This window comes from Desmodus rotundus, chromosome 6, assembly GCF_022682495.2.
Source record: "Desmodus rotundus isolate HL8 chromosome 6, HLdesRot8A.1, whole genome shotgun sequence".
In the NCBI taxonomy this organism is placed as follows: Eukaryota; Metazoa; Chordata; class Mammalia; order Chiroptera; family Phyllostomidae; genus Desmodus; species Desmodus rotundus.
This window is the reverse complement of record NC_071392.1, coordinates 102,547,923-102,565,097: the sequence shown is the minus strand read 5'-3', so window position 1 is coordinate 102,565,097 and position 17,175 is coordinate 102,547,923. Positions and strand designations below refer to the sequence as shown.

At 44.3% G+C, this 17,175-nt stretch overlaps 1 protein-coding gene and 1 non-coding gene across 2 annotated transcripts in view; both read left to right on the top strand.

Annotated features, from left to right (window-relative positions):
• Positions 1–17,175, top strand: part of ARFGEF2 (ARF guanine nucleotide exchange factor 2) — an 85,712-nt gene that overhangs the window by 54,127 nt on the left and 14,410 nt on the right. The window contains exons 26-33 of the mRNA XM_053927098.2: positions 2,768–2,919; positions 6,267–6,439; positions 9,028–9,188; positions 10,431–10,561; positions 10,707–10,836; positions 14,104–14,239; positions 15,546–15,684; positions 15,793–15,847. Coding sequence (XP_053783073.1) covers positions 2,768–2,919; positions 6,267–6,439; positions 9,028–9,188; positions 10,431–10,561; positions 10,707–10,836; positions 14,104–14,239; positions 15,546–15,684; positions 15,793–15,847 — 1,077 coding nt within the window. The remainder of the gene's footprint in view (positions 1–2,767; positions 2,920–6,266; positions 6,440–9,027; positions 9,189–10,430; positions 10,562–10,706; positions 10,837–14,103; positions 14,240–15,545; positions 15,685–15,792; positions 15,848–17,175) is intronic.
• LOC112304268 (U1 spliceosomal RNA) lies at positions 7,323–7,485 on the top strand. The gene has a single exon (XR_002974720.2). It is a non-coding gene; the product is annotated as a U1 spliceosomal RNA (small nuclear RNA).

The window sequence follows — 17,175 nt, the reverse complement described above, 5'->3', positions numbered from 1 at the left end:
GGGCAGGTGAGTTCCCTGCCCCCTTGGAGATCACCCACATTTTTGATAAAATAACTGATGGTAAAGGGCCAGGTGATACAGTGTGTCAGGCCTCTCTGGAGGTGACCTTTCATCTGAATCCTCAGTGAGGAGACAGCCACAAGAGCCTGAAGATGACCCAGAGCAGCTGGTGGCTGAGTGAACGGTCACACTGTCATCTGAAGTCACCTCACTCAGCAGCCGTCTTCCCCACTGTTCTGGGTAAATAAATTCTTACTGGACTAGTTGACATAATCGACATGAACTTGCTGGAGAAAAAATGTGCCCCGTTTCCATTAGTGTACCTTGTGCCTGCACTCTTACCCAAGCCTGTGCTGCTAAGCTAGCGCAGACGTTGCTCGTTTCTTCCACAGACCTTTTGGCTAACAGTAGTGGAACCCTTTGTTTCTTTCAGAAATGGCTGTCCAAAAGTGTTCTGGTAAACATTTCCCAACTCTTCAAAGTCTAGATTTAATGCTCGGTGGGACTTCTTTTTTGGCGGGGGGTGGGGAAGACATCACATTTCCAGGTTCCTTTTCCCACCTGCAGTTCTGTTGTCAAGACTCTCTGCGTGCCGGTCCTCGGTGGGCTGTGGGTCACCTCTGGGCAGGCCTGGGAGCCAGGCTGGCAGACAGTAATTACGCGTGTCGTGGTTGCCAGCTTCATTACAGACGTCTGTTCCGTCTGATGGGTGCCATTAAGCGCAGAGCTTGGAAAACTCAGTTGCTTGGGGCTCATCGTTCTTTCCACTGCCTCAGAAAGATGTCTGCTTCCCTTTGGGAACTGGAGCCCGTGAGAATCTTGTAGGTTTGAGGGAGTGATGGCTAAGGACAGGTGTCACTCTCGGGATGCTAGCAGTCATTGAACAGTCACGTGTTTCTTTTCTTCTAAGCTAGGGCGCTCGTGTGTTCTGGGGTGTGCAGAGCTGCACAGTAAGCCTGGCATGTATTCCTGAACCAGGATTCCTGAATTATTCTGGATTTTTAGGAGGGGGATATTCTTTTTATTAGTCTCTGATTACCGTACATCAGCACCTTAAAAAAAACCCAGCTAATAAGTCTTTGACCATCATCACCCCCAACAGGACCCTCCCCAAAGCTAATGGTTCTTACCAGTTTGGTGTATATCTTTCCAGGCGTTTTTCTATGCGCATACATGGGTAGGTATTCATAGAAATATAGATAATATTTTTTTGTTTTGCCTTTTTAAAAAACAATATTGCACATATTTTATAACTTCTTAGCAAGCACTCTTAAAGACTTAACTATACTAGCATATATGACTTTATTGTTGTTTTTTTTAGTTGTGGTAAAAACATACCTAACAGAACTTTTCATCTTAACCGTTTATGAACGCAGAGTTCCAAAGTGTTCAGTGTGCTCACATTGTTGTAAAACAGGTCTCCAGAGCTCTCTTCATCTTGCAGCACCGAGACTCCGTGCGCATTCAGCGAGGACTCCCCGTTTTCCTCTCCCGGGGCCCTGGAAAGCGCCCTTCTGCTTTCTGTCTGTATGACTTTGGTGGCGTCATGCAGTGTTGGTTCTTTTGTGTCTGGCTTGTTGCGCCCAGAGTAATATCCTCAAGGCTCATCCATGTTGTAGCATGTGGCAGAATTTCCTTCTTTTTTTTAAGACTAGATTTTTTCTTTCTAACTACCAAATGTTATTCCGTGTGTGTGGACATTTTTCTATTGGTGTTTTCATTTCTTTTTATTACAGATGATATTGCAATGTGATTCTTGTTAAAAATCAAACATTTTCCAGTCAGACCACATCCATGAAATTTCTCGCTTGGTGTAGCTCCCGCACAGTGTCCCAACCCTTGTCAGGGGTTCCGGTGGCAAACATTCCCTTGCTCTGCTTTTGGGGTACCTTCTTGAGGGGGAAGTCTGAGAAACACCAACCAAACATATGCGTATAACTCCAGTCCCTAACAGGAGGTAAACAAACCACAGACAAGTCCAATCGTAAGGACATCGAAAAGCCTCAATATTTCTGCTGAATTTTCCTTTATATTTTTTTTAGAAAAATTTTTGTTACAGTTGTTTTGTAATGATTTTATTTATTTGTTTTTAGAGAGAAGGAAAGGGAGGGAGAAAGAGAGGGAGAGAAACATCAATGTGTGGTTGCCTCTCGTATGCCCCCCATGGGGGACCTGGCCCACATCCCAGGCGTGTGCCCTGACTGGGAACTGACCCACACCAGCCAGGGCTAAACTTTCTGAAGATGATACTCATTTGTAATCTTTTGCTATAGGCGACAGACATGGGCTGTATAGAAAGGCTTTACAGAGGCTTTAAAGTCTTTCGACCTATTCTGTATGTTTGGATAAAATTAAATAGCACACGGGGAATTGTTTAATGGGTGTGGAGTTTTAGTTTTGCAAAATGAAAATTGTTCTGGAAATCGGTTGCACAGCAATGTGAATGTCTTTAATACCACTGAACCGTGCACTTAAAAATGGTTAATGCGGTACCTTTTGTGTTCTCTGTATTTTCCCACAATTTGTGACAAATTACATTGCACGTTTTGAAAGCACTTCTAATTAAATGTGCAATACTGATCTTTTATCATTAACCTTAAACAAAATTGTACAGGTCACAGCCATGAGACACCTTTTGTCTCCTCCTCAGGTGTACTTTCCCAGAGCACCTGTTTTAAAGGCAGGGTGTCCAGTTTTGAGGTTCAGAACCCCACATCCACAGTTGTTACGCTGTGCCTATTTCACCTCACTTCCTGTTCCTGCTCAGGTCGGCTGTAACCCTAATGAAGATGTGGCTATCTTTGCTGTCGACTCATTAAGGCAACTCTCCATGAAGTTTCTGGAGAAGGGAGAATTAGCCAACTTCCGTTTCCAGAAAGACTTTCTGAGGCCCTTTGAGCATATCATGAAGAAAAACAGGTACGTGCATTGTTTTGAAAGACCTTTGGTCAAATGCCGCGTTGGGCCCCTAAAAAGACCCCCTGCAGTTACCAGCCACACAATTTTTTCCTCCTTTGTTGGTGGAAGCAAATGAAATGAACAGCTCTAAGTTTTTGGTGCAGGGGGGAGACTTTCAGGCATAACGCTTTATGTCCGCCCCACCCCTAAAAAGTGCACTTCAGATCTGCCTGGATCATTGTTTAAAAAAAGAAAATGAAAGCTCATAGGCTTAAACTCTTCAAGCCTATGTGAACCATTTGAGGTAGCAAAGAAGGGCAGCAGAGAGGTCCCCTTGACATACTTCTCTTTCTCTTGGTGAACTCCATTTTCTTCACCTTATTTCTTTATTTTAAGAGAACCAAAATGAAGCCCCTTCCAGCCTGACATCATCCCTGATTTTCGCACTTGCACAAAAACACTCCCTCCTGCCCCTGGGCGCACTGTTGAGAGAGCCGGCAGAGCCCTGTGCTCCAGCCTGCGGGTCGGACGGGTGGTCCTGATGGCCCCAGAGTCCCTCATCTCCTAACTCCAGGCCTTCCCTGCCTGCCCCGCCAGTGTCCACGCAGCATTTGAAAAGGGACAGAATAAGTTTAGAATCCTGTTGCCAGCCGTTCTCAGACCCGGTTGGTGGAACCATAACTTCCCATGACATTTTCAGTAGCATTTTGGCAATATACATACATCAAGAATCTTCATATTTTTGTGCCTCTTGACTCAGTAATTCTATAACTGTCTCCTAAGGAGTCAATCGGAAGCACAGTGTTGTGAGTCACACAAAATAGTTCTTTAAAAAAAACAGAAACCAGCCCTGGCCAGTGTGGCTCAGTTGGTTAGAGGGTCATCCTGTAACCGAAAGGTCCCTGGTTTAATTCCCAGTCAGGGCACGAGCCCAGGTTGCAGGTTTGGTCCCCAGTCCATAGTGTACCCCGTATGCACCCCAGTCCCAGGTGCATATGGGAGGTAAACAATTGATGCTACTCTTGTATCGGTGTTTCCCTTGCTCCCTTCCTCTTCCCTTCCTCTTGCTCTAAAAGCAATGAAAAAACATCCTTGGGTGAGGACTTAAAAAGAAACAAAACAAAACCAGAAACCACCTAAATATACACAAGTGTTAAAGTCACTATTGGTGCCGTCACAACGTGGAATGTTGTGCAGCCGTTAAATCATTCACAGAGTTTGCAACGTGGGAGATGCTTCATAGTTTAGTGAAAAGGGCAGGTTGTAGAATTGGACAGAAAGTGTAATAAAGGGGGTGATATATATTTCCCCACATATAACACTATATTGTCATATTAAGGAATTTTCTTCTTCATTGTATCTTTTCACATTTTCCAAAATGTTTACTAATGTCCCCATATATTACTGTTAACAATCGGGCAAAAACCATTTTCATAAACCTTCTTAGTTCTTGCCAGCAGGTTTCCTTTTCCCCGTGGGGAAACAGCCCTGAGTTCAGGCGCATTGTCAAAGTCACCTCGGTCTGTGTCGGTCCTGCAGTATCTGCAGGTGGCACATGTGCCTTGTGGGTTTTAGCTAATTTTTAACTGTTCTGACTTTCTCCGTACCTTCTCTAAGTGACCTTTCTGTTATCGTTTAGTATGGGGCCCGCAGGCAAACAGGAACGTTGTCCTAAGCCAGATGGGATTTGCAAGCAGGTGAAGCCTGCAATCCAAAAGCCACTCTGCTGACTTTCAGAGCCAGTGCTGGGGAAGCCGTAGATTTGTGTGGCCTTGCTTCCTGCTCTCGGTGAGGTAATAGAGGGCACCACGAAACTGCATATGTCTCGCGAGGTTGTAAGACACACGTGCTAGTCTGTTACAAATATCCAGGTAACGCCATGTTGAATCTCGAAGTGACTTCAGAAAATCGGCCCTTTTTTCTCTCTCCATTTTTGTTTTATAGTAATTCAATTTAAAATATTGCATCTGACACCTGAATTCCAGGCTCCCTGAAGATGGGTTTGAGAATGAATTCTCTCATCTTCTTGAGCTGAGTCTTCTAGATCAATAAACATTTCCTTTCTCCTCCAACCCCTGCCAAAGAGTATGTGTGTGTGTGTGTGTGTACACTTCCATCCATGTATATGTGCTTGCCATACGTGTATATCCCTGCCCAAACACCTAACAGGAGATGCAGTAAGAATTTAGGAGTGGTTATCTGTGGGTGGCCGAATTATGAGTATATTAGTCTAAATGTTTTAGGTCAGAAATGCCAAACAACAATGGCTTAAACCACAAGGCTATATATTGTTTATTTAATGAGTCAGAGGCGGGCAGTCCCCATCTTTGGTTTTATAGCCCAGATTGTCATCAAGGACCCAGGTTCTTCCCATTTCTTTGGCCATCCACAGGGTCACTTTTCATCCTCGAACCTATTGTTTTTCGACTGTTGGACTAAAGCTCTAGCTCCGCCCGTCATGCGGTGTTCAGAACCAAAATAAGAGGAAAGGGGGCAGAGCCTGCCGTGTCTACTCCTTTTAAGACAAAAGTTAAACCTTCCCAGAAACTTCTCTTCCGTACTCCTGTAGGTTTTCTCTGACATCTAGTCAGAGCAGGTCATGTAGGTCCCCTCGCGTAAGGGAGGCTGGGCTACAGAGACCTGGCAGGTACGTGTGCAAGATCGACGTGCTGTGTTAGACCGTTGGCCGTCTGTCTCCTGCGGGTGGCAGGTTGCTGCCTGGATGAAACCAGTTTCTGTCACCAGAGAGGTGGGAGGATGGCTGCTGAGTAGGCCACTGGCTGTTTGCCAAAGGGGTTATTGTAATTTTTTTAATTGGCTCTAATATTTTTAAAATTTGTATAAGAAGTTTATTTGAGGCCATCTGCCCACATTTGCCAGGGAGCAAGTCTCAAATGCTCTGGAGAATAATAGTTCTGTAGCTTCTTGTGTGCATGTGAAATTAAGGAGGAAACATAAGGAGCATTACGTGGCAGTGGGAAAAAGCAAGGCAGGGATTGGAGTCGAGGACAGTCAACAAGGTTGTGTGTTTCAAAGGTGTGTTAGCCCAGATGCCCAGAAACAACGGACAGCTCTTGCTGGGGTGTGACTGCTCACCACGACCTGCCCAGCTCGGCATTTATGGTCAGTCACCCTGTGAGGTTACTTTCCATAGAAACTCTTTGTTGTCCACAGCTCCTCCTTTTAGTTTAGAAGGATATGTTCATGACCAAGCTCTGGTCACATACTGTCCCTAATTTTTTTAACGGAATATGGATTACTGCCTGCTTTAAAGAGATTTTTTGAAGTGCTGCTTCTACGTGATGAGCTGGTTTATATGTCTCCCACTGTCCAGAGTACAGATGACATGGCTGCCCGTTCCTCCTCAGGTCGCCGACCATCCGGGACATGGTGATCCGCTGCATCGCCCAGATGGTGAACTCCCAGGCGGCCAACATCCGCTCAGGCTGGAAGAACATCTTCGCTGTGTTCCACCAGGCAGCCTCGGACCACGACGGGAACATCGTGGAGCTGGCCTTCCAGACCACAGGCCACATTGTCAGTAAGTGGCTCTGTGCCCTCCTACCATCCCACCTGCAAGTCTAAAACAGTGACCGTTTATTTCCTGTCTATCTTACTCCCCGAAAAGGTCTTCCTCGGTTTAGCTGTACTGTGATATAATCATGTGCCGGGTGATGTTCTGAGTTTTGACACATGCTTAGACGAGTGCGTAACAGCCCTGTGAGGGAAATACTGTCAACCCTCATTATTCGCCGATTCCATGTTTGTGAATTCACCTACTGTTAAAATTTTCACGTAACCCCATAACCAATATTCCCAGCACCTTTTTTTAAGATTTTATTTATTTATTTTTAGGGAGAGGGGAAGGGAGGGAGAAAGGGAGAGAAACGTCAGTGTGTGGTTGCCTCTCATGCACCTCCTACTAGGGACCCGGCCCACAACCCAGGCATGTGCCCTCACTGGGAATTGAACCAGCAACCGTTTGCTTCTCAGTCCTGTGCTCAGTCCCCTGAGCCACACCAGCCAGGGCTATTCCCAGCACTTTTGTGGTCATTCGTGGACATGCACAGAACAGTAAAATCCTCGAGTCACCCAAGGTGCATATTCCCAGTTCGTTGAACAAGGCAATGCTCTGCCTTCTTGTTTCAGCTCTTTTACTGAAAATAAACAAGTGTCCTTTTCGTGGTATACTTACTGCCTCGTTTTTTTTTTGTTGTTGTTGTTTTTTGCATTTTTGTCTTATTGTTGGTGACTTTGCCATTTAAAATGGCCCTGAAGCCCTGGCCACGCAACTCAGTTGGTAAGAGCATTGTACCAATTTGCCAAGGTTGCGGGTTCGTTCCCCAGGCAGGGCAAATACAAGAGGCAACCAAAGAATGTATAAGTGAGTGGGACAACAGATCCACGTTTCCCTCAAAAAAATCCTACTTACCTGGCAGGGGAGATGCCGTGATCACAAAGGTGGTTTTCCCAGGGCCAGGCTTACCAATTGCACTCCGGATGTGCTGACCCTGCGATTTCCCCCAATTTGGGAAACTCGCTTGCATAATTTGTGGTAGTGGGGGACTGCGTTCGCGCTGTCCCCTAAAACAAAAGATCAGTAAATAAAAATGTAAAAACTAAGTAGATAAAATGGCTCTGGAGCGTAGTGCTGAAGTGCTGCCCAGTGTCCCTGAGCACAGGAAGGCTGTATTGTGCCTTGTGGGAAAATATGTTTCAGATAACCTTCATTCGGGCATGAGTTACAGTGCTTTTGTTGGCTGTAAGTTCCTTGTTAATTAATCAAAAACATATTAAATACGATGTCTTTAGGCAGAAACAGGAAGCAAGTCTACGTATTGATCGGTTGATGAAAATGCTGTGACCAGAGGCTCACAGGAACCGAACCGTGGCTCCCCTAGGAGCGACGGTTCAGCATTTGCCAATTCATTGCTCACAGCCGCTTTGTAGAAACTACCTACCATAAGTAACAAGAAGTGACTCTACCATTGTTCCACCCCATTTTACTGAAGAGGATCCCAAGCCACCAAAAAATAAAGCAGAACCACATGCCGAGGTCACACAGCTCGGCGCTGTGGAGCAGGTTCACACCAGACAGTCCAGCCCAGAGCTGGTGCTGGACCCTCCCCTCTGGCCTGACCAGAAGTTTCTGGGCCTGCCTATGCTCATGTAACAAGGTGTTTACTGCTCTTGGTCTTTCTGGAAATTGTAAGGCATTGGGTCAGCTTTCATCTTTTTCCAGGTCTTTTAACTTTTTGTAAACTTCTTGCTACTCATGTATTTCTCTTATGTGATATTTGTAAGTTTAGAAAACTTTAAGTTTCTAAATTGCTTTTCACCTTTAGCCATTGCCCTTCTTCATCTTCACAAAATTCCATCCAGCACGGTGGTGTGAGGTGTGGTCTTAGGAAGGAAACAACCTTGAACTAAGGGGTGTGCTCAGGATCACAGAACGGGCCCAAGCCTTGCTCCAGGCTCAGTGTCTGTCAGGCAGACCCCGTGCGCCAGCCTCGCTCACAGATCCGTGTTTGCATCTTACAGAGTTCCTCCAGCTCCACTCTACAACAGCTTAAGTTAAATGGACACCTTGGCACCCTGGTGCAACTTAGTTTTCCCACAGCTTGCCCTCTCTTGCTTCCTTAGGGACACCTCTCAGGACTCCTGAAGAGGCCTTCCCTGACCACTAGCCTGAACAGCCCCTCTTAACTTCTGCCCCTTGGCCAGAATGCACCCCACCCGAGATTACCTTACATGTGTACTGACTTAGTGATTGTTGTCTCTCTCACCCATTGGAGCACGAGCATCGTGAGGGCAGGAAGTTTGATTCATCATCTCTGTGACCCCAGGGCCCATAACCATGCTTTGCACATAGTTGGCACTCAGTGTTTGTTGAATGAATGAGTTTGGGTCTTTACATCGTTGCTTGAGCTCAGGAAACACTTTAGCCCAAACTGTACTCAGTGCACTTAATCCTGAATAATTTGCTAAGAAGCATTATCTTCCAGAAAGAGTAACATGCTTTGCTTAGACTTGCACAAAAGAAATCCTCTGGGGTGTGTGTATATGTCTAATCCCCATTTCTAAATCCTGGCCTTATTTTTTTTTAAATGTGTTCCTTTGTCTCCCCAGCGACGATTTTCCAGCACCATTTCCCTGCAGCCATCGACTCCTTTCAGGACGCTGTGAAGTGCCTGTCGGAGTTCGCCTGCAACGCCGCTTTCCCTGACACCAGCATGGAAGCCATCCGGCTCATCCGCTTCTGTGCAAAATACGTCTCCGAGCGGCCTCGGGTACACTTCTCCTTCCTTGCTCGCTTCTCCTTCCTTGCTCACGTGGGCGGTGAGGAAAAGCAGTTGTGGGGCCGCAGCCCTTACTGCTGACAAAGACCGTTCTGGCTACTCTCCGAGGAAGAGTGCGTGTTTGCCTAAACTAGGTGTTCATTTCAAATGCTGCCATTGTGGGGGTTACACCTTTTCCGTATTTTGTATGCTTGAGGTTATTTTAGTCAACTGGACTTTTATGTCGTACCCTACTAATTGTTTTATAGACGATAATAGTATTTTAGCTTTGAATTTTGGCAAAGCTGAAGAAGCTAGACCTTTTATTTGAAAGAAAACAAGCCTCCCTTTTAGGAAGTGACATTATGCCACTGTGACGTGCCTGGGCAACCACGTTGGAAAAGCACCTTTCGTTTCCTCCTGGAAGTGTTTGAGGTTTTTCTGTTATGTGTCACCTATCTAAAGAGGCCTGTGAGATTTAAGTGACAGCCTCAAAACCAGAAACTTGAGTGGAAACAAGCACAACTGAACTCTGGTGGCCTACACAGTTCTCTTAAGCATTCTTTACAGAACTCTAAACACCTGTGATGTGTGTGGTCCCCACAACAGCTCATTAAGATACGATGAAAATGAGAGCCACTGCCGGCTGAGCACTTCCCACAGTCAGGCCCATTGCGGGTATTGTCTGTGTGCTGATTTATTCGGTCCCCACAGCAGACCTGTGAGATGGGTAGTTATACCCCCATTGTGCAGGGGAGTTACCTGAAGCACAGAGAGAAATCGCCAAATGTTAGATAACCAGAGTTGATAAAGAAATTCCTTTATAACAGACAGTACCACTTCAAGAGCGGTTACAGAGCGGAGGTGTCAAAATGCGGGTTAGGTCTTTACATCTAGACGGTGGAAAGACTGCCAGCTCGTAGCTGCATAACCTTGGGCAGCTTGCTTAACCTCTTAGTGCCTCCGTTGGTGCACCTGTAGAATGGGACCACTATTTCTACCTGCTTCCTGGAATCGTTGTGAGAATTGACAGTCCATGTAGAGCACCTTCACAGTTCCTGGCCCATAGCAAGCACGCACTCGTAGTAGCTACTGCTGCTATTATTTTAAGCACTGTATTAACATTTTAGAAGGACCAAAGATACTGAATCATCCCTTGCTGAACAGACATGTGGGGCCTTCCTGTGTGTGTAGTTCCCTTTCAGCTCCTTCCTTTTGCTTGCCAGTCTGCATCCGCGGTGACTCTCATCGTAGGTGCTACAAGAGTACACAAGCGACGACATGAACGTGGCTCCTGGTGACAGAGTCTGGGTCCGAGGCTGGTTCCCCATCCTGTTTGAGCTCTCCTGCATCATCAATAGGTGCAAGCTAGATGTGCGGACAAGGTAACCGTGCCCCAGGCGGCACCCCTCCCATCACTGACTGAACCTCGGCCTCCTGCTCACCTGACCCCATGCTCCCCCACCCCCTTCCAGCTGCACTCTTCCCCCTCCCCATGCCCTCTCCCGCACCTGGTGTTGTTTTCTCCAGAGGACTCACAGTCATGTTCGAGATCATGAAGAGCTATGGCCACACCTTTGAAAAGCACTGGTGGCAGGACCTGTTCAGAATTGTGTTCAGGATTTTCGACAATATGAAGCTGCCGGAGCAACAGTCGGAGGTAGGTGATGACTGAGGCCCTGCCCTGGGTGAGATGGGAGACAAGCCTCTCTGACCTGTGTCTACCTCTGGGGGTTGTGTCCTCATCCACACGAAGTCTTAAATACTGAGCCACCTAACGTGTGTTTTTAAAATGCAAACACCCTTCCTGGCGCTCTTGTACCATCACCAACTGGTATAAGAAAGCTCACCGCCTGGGACTAGTGAGAGGAAATTAATCACCGGACTCCGCCCACACGGCCCTCAGGCATCATACCTGCCCGACCAGCAGGGCACCTGACTGGTCCACCCGCCTGTTGGTTCATACCAACTTCGGAACAGTCAGTAAAAGCTGGAGTGACTCTCCAGCTTTTAAATAGGTTTTTATGAAGTTACAGTCAGATGACGTCAGCAAATATTAGGCCTTTTTTTTTAAAGGATGTTTGATGCTTCTAGTTGTTATTTCTCCCCTAGGGGAAGAGGAATGGGGAGAGGGCATTCTTGCTGAAGATTTTAAGATGGGAAAGTAATTTTTTTACCTTCTTTTAGTAACAGCATTCCCTCCCTCCCCCTGGTATAAAAGGAACGTACGCTTAATATGGAATATTAGGTATACACAAAAATTCATCATTCTACCACTCAGAAATTAGAGCTAGTGTTTTGGCAGACATCCCTCCCTCTTTTACATGGATTAAATAGGGTTGACATCATAGTATGGATAGAGTTTTTAACCTTATTTTAAAATAATTAAAATTTTTCTTCATTATAAAACAAAGCAGGAAACAGAAAAACAAAGAAAAAATTTAAACACGCACAGTTCCAAACCTCCATAGGTAGCCACTTCCACCCCCTTCCAATGCAGCGTGTGTGTGTGTGTGCGTGTGCGTGCACGCCCATATCACACACCTTGTTTATAGAAATGGAATCCCATCACACATACTGTAAACTGCTCTTCGACTGAACGAGTGAATGTTTTTCTGCAGCTGAATCTTGTCTTCTACAGCATTTTTAGGGACTGCAAAGCATTCCTGTCTGTGGATGTTCCATAGTCCATGGAAAATTGTTTCCAATTTTTCTTTCTTCAGAAAGCACTGAAATGGATGTTTTTGCAGCTACACTCTTGCTTATTTATTCTCTTGCTTGGAAGTGGCCTGTCGTGTTTCAGGCTTGCACACTATTGAGGCTTTTGATACACACTTCTAAGTTGACCTCCAAATACACTTGTAGCTGTTCACACTTCTGCCGGCAGTGCTTGGAGTTCCCGCTTCCCCATGCCCCCTCCAGCTCTTCATAGTTTAATTTATTTAATCATTAATTTGATAGGCCCAACTGTCACATTAAAAACGTTAAATTGCTAGCAAGGTTGCATGTTTTCCCTCATGTCATTGATCACACGTGTTTCTTCCTCTGTGAACTGTCTTTTTGTGTCCTTAGCCCAACTGTTGAGTTATTCATCTTTCCTGTTGATCTGTGAGTTTTTTTAATATAAAAGTAATATAGCATATCCTCACATAAATTTCAGATGATTTTGCCCAGTTTGTTTTCTCATCTCCTTTTTGGAAAATTTTAGCTTTTAACCAAATCTGTCAGTGTTTTTCATTATGGTTTTCCCTTTTCTGGGGTCATGCTTAGCAGTCCTTCCTTTTCTCATGATTATATAAATCTATATATTTCTTTTGGTAACCGTATAGCCTCGTTTTTATTTTTTCTTTTAGCTTTGTTGAGATTAATTGACACACAGCTCTGTGTAGGTTTAAGGCGTACAGTACCATGACTTGACTTGACATGTACTGTGAGGAGACCACCACGATCAGCTTCATTAACATCCACCATCTCGCATGGATACGAAAGAAAGAAGGAACACGCTTTGTTCTTGTTAGGAGAAGGGCTAGGATCTCTCGGCGCCTCTCAGATGTGCCGTGCGGCGTTGTTACCTGCAGTCGTCGCGGCGTATGTCACGCCCTCAGCACTCGCTCATCTCGCAGCGGGAAATCTGTACCTTTGGCCCTTTATTAAACTCCTCCACTCCCCACCCATCACCTCTGGTGACCATAAATCTGATCTCTCTGTCTGTGAGTTTGGTTTTTTTGGATATATTTTTTTAAGATTCCATATAATAGTGCCTTGGCTGGTGTGGCTCAGTGGATTGAGCACACTGGCCTGCGTACCAAAGGGTCCCTGGTTCGATTCCCTGTCGGGGCACATGGCTGAGTTGCGGGCCAGATCCCCAGTAGGGGGGCATGCAAGAGGCAACCACACATTGGTGTTTCTCTCCCTCTTTTTCTCCTTTCCACTTTCTCTAAAAATAAATAAATAAAAATCTTTTGAAAAAAGATTCCATGCAATAGTGAGGTAATAGAGTCAGTATTTGTCTTTGACTTATTTCTTAGCATAAGGCCCTCAAGGTCCATTCATGTTGCCATTCATGTTACTTCTTTTTTATGACCGAATAGTACTCCACCGTGTATGTGCCCCGTTTTCTTTATCTGTTCATGTGCTGTGGGCGCTGAGGCTGTGTCTGTCTTGGCTGTTGCAGACCACGATGCTCCAAACGTGAGGGGGTAGGTGGTTCCTCCGCGTCGTGTTTCTGTTCCTTCCCGACATACACCAGAAGTAGAATGTATTAGATCATATGGTAGTTCCATTTTTTTTCATGTTTTGAGGAACTTCTATATGGTTTTCTGTGGCGGCTGCACCAGTCTACAGTCCCACCAACAGGTGTCCCTTTCTCCACACCCTCGCTGGCACTTCTCTCCCGCCTTTTTGATGAGTGCCGTTCTACCAGCTGTGAGACACCTCATGGTGGCTGTGGTTTCATTTCCGTAGTGATAGTGATGTTGGTACCTTGTCATGTGGGTGTTGGCCATTTCTGTATCTTCTTTGGACGACGTCTGTTCACTTTTAATATTTAAAGTTTTTATGTATGGTGTGAGTATTTAGCATAACCTCATATTCACTTTTTCCAAATCATCGAAACTTTTTGGAAGTAACACTTTGAATAACTGTTTAATATTCTGTCATATGGAGGTACTCAATTTAATTGCCACATTGCTAGACATTAGTTTCTATCTCTGGTTACAGTATGTAAATACCAGTGTGATAAACATAACTTCACCCACAACAATTGGGTTATTTTTCAGGGTTCATCCCTGGAAGTAGTGTGACTGCATCTGCGGGTGTGAACGTTTGTGACTATTGACACCTACTGCCAATTGCTTTCTAGAACGGTTTGCCAGTGACGTATGGGAGAGAGTGGCTTTTAAACATTATCTTTTTACTGTTCTTCCAGAAATCAGAGTGGATGACAACAACTTGCAATCATGCACTTTACGCTATTTGTGATGTATTTACCCAGTTTTACGAAGCTTTGAATGAAGTTCTTCTTTCCGATATATTTGCACAGTTGCAGTGGTGTGTAAAACAAGGTATTCTATGTTTCCAGGCGTCATTTATCTTGACGTAGTCCTTCATGAGAGATTAATTTTTTCCATAGGTAAAAGCATGGCCATAATGCCAAGGAGCACAGTGTATCATTTACTTGGTGAAAGTGAGTTGGGGTGGGGAACACGCAACACAGTGCACAGGTGATGCGCTGTGGGGCTGTGCACCTGCGATTTGTGTAATTTTGCTAACCGGTGCCACCCCAATAAACTCAATAAAAGGGAAAAAATAATTGGTGAAAATGTATACTTTTAAAATTTAATTAGAACATGAAAACAATCTCTCAACCAAGTCAGTTTGTGAAATACTTCTTCACAGTGGGTTGTAGTTTTTTATATATTTTAAAAGATGTACCTTTTTGCATGTTATATTACTCTCAAACTTTTATATGTGTTTGAAGTTTTCTATAATAAAATGTTTTCACGATGTACGGTGGGCCCCGGCTGGGTGGCTCAGCTGGAGCATTGTCCTGTGCGCCAAGGGGTGGCGAGTGTGGCCCCCGGTCAGGGCGCATACCTAGGTTGCGGGTTCAGTCCCCGGTTGGGGCGTGTAAGGGAGGCAGCCTGTTGATGTTTCTCTCACATCGATGTCTGTCTGTCTCTTTCTCTCTCCCCACCCACCTTTCTCCCTCTCTTTCCCTCTCCCCCTATTCCCTTCTCCTCCCTCCCTCTTTCCCCGTTCCTCTCTCTAAAGTAATAAAACACAGCCTTCGGTGAAGATTTTGTTTAAATGTGCTGTGGGGGTCAAGATCAGTAGCTTCATCAGGGGACATTTGGTTTGAGTGCTTAGGTGTTCACTTTGGTGTGCGTTAGGGAGACACCCAGGTAGCACATTAGACCTGGGTGCCACAGATAGTTTCGGCTCATTAGGATAAGGCTTAACTTACCTAAGTTTTTCCAAAAGCGTCTCAGTTTTAAAATAGTAAATGATGAAACAGTTGACACCTAGATGGCAAAAATTGGAAAAGTAGAGTTTGAGTGACGAAATTTTTAGAAACACTGTTCAGATATTTTCCATCTCCTTTTACCGTTTCTCATACAAGAAGCCAGTTAATTAGGTAGCAAAATGTTGGCCTTCTTCCGATCCCTGGCAGTAAAGCTGTGATAAGTAATTTCTCCTCTTTATAGCCTCCTTGAACCATAAAAATGTTAGTAGTGCCTGTGGCAGCGCTTCATTAATTAGCCTACAGATCCCCAGTGGCACAGTCTCCACCTCACAGTGTGGAGCGTCAGTGGTCTGGTTGGAATCAAAGCTGCAGTTAAAATTTAGTGATACTGTTTTATCTTGCAGATAATGAGCAGTTGGCTCGATCAGGTACAAACTGCTTAGAAAATTTAGTGATATCCAATGGAGAAAAATTCAGTCCTGATGTCTGGGATAAAACATGCAGTTGTATGATGGATATTTTCAAAACGACCATTCCACACGTGTAAGTGTTAATGTGATGATTGTTATTTGTCTCTGTGTTCAGTGGGTCTCTTAAAGCTCTGGGTTGCCTCTGACAGTGACCGTCTTCCTTCTCTTGCGTTTTCTCAAGTTTGCTGACGTGGAGGCCTGCAGGAACGGAGGAGGATTCATCGGAGAAACACTTGGTGAGATTTTTCTGTTGGTTCTTTTCTCTGATCTCATTTTATAGTAACAAGAAAAGTAAGGAGCCCAAAGACTTTATGCTTTCCCGATGGGAAATGAGTAAAGTTATAAGATCTAAAAACTACGTATGTTTATTGATGCATTTTTTTTAGGAAGTACAGAAAAGTATTGGGTTGGCCAAAACTCCATGTGGTTTTTTCCATAAAATATAAGACACATTTTTCATTTTCACCAATAACTTGATTGATTTGGATATTCTGAGTATGTCACCTATGTCCTGCGTGGTATAATGCTGATTGTTCTCAATTAATGCCTCAATTTGATCACCATCAACCTCAACTGGTCTACCTGACCACAGAGCATCATCCAGCGAGATATCTCTAGCGTGAAACTTCGCAGACCACTTCTGACACGTCTGATCAGTCACAGCGCCTTCTCCATACACTGCATGAATCTTTTTTTGCGTTTTTACCTTTCTTGACATAATAAAGCATAATATGCCAAAAATATAGTGTATTTTCTTCCATCTTCAGTATTAAAATGGCTATACAAAAATTCACCAGTTTTAGTAAGTTTTTTTAAATGCACGCTGATATGACAGCTTTCGCAATACAATCTAACAAAATTGTTTTGAATAAAGTTAAAGACAATTAAGCACTACTGGAGCCATCTTACAGAGAAAAACAAACTTTTTGGCCAACCCAATATTAAGAAAATAAGTCACCTAATAAAACCACAAAATATTTCTAGTTGTATTCTCTGAGAACAGCCTTTTCAATAGCTGCACATTATTTTAATTTATTTAGTGACTTCTCCCATGTTGGACGGGTCACTTCTGGTACTTCACTGTTGCGAATAATGTAATTATCCTTATTTATTATCCTTCTAAATAAAGAGCACTTTCCTCTCCACCTATGAAATAATAGTTTTTGTGCAAAGCCACATAAAGTTCTAATTCACGTCTCACTTTTGAATACTTTGGTTTACATGGGTGTTTGTAACATTAACTTCTATTCCCAAATAACAAAAAGGGCATTAGATTTCAAAAGGCATTTGGGATATAACAACTTAACCATAAAGCCCATTACTTAAACACTTTCTGGTGTGTTTTTTTCTTGTTTGTTTTTTCATTTGATAACTTTATTTTTTAACTTTTTCAATTACAGTTGACATTCAGTGTTACATTAGTTTCAGGTATACAGCGTAGTGGTAAGACATTTATGGGACTTAAAAAGTGAGTCCCCCGATAAGTCTAGTACCCCTTTGACATCGTACGTAGCTGTTGAACGCTGTCTTCTGTTGTCAACCTAAAAGAAAAGCTACCTTTAAC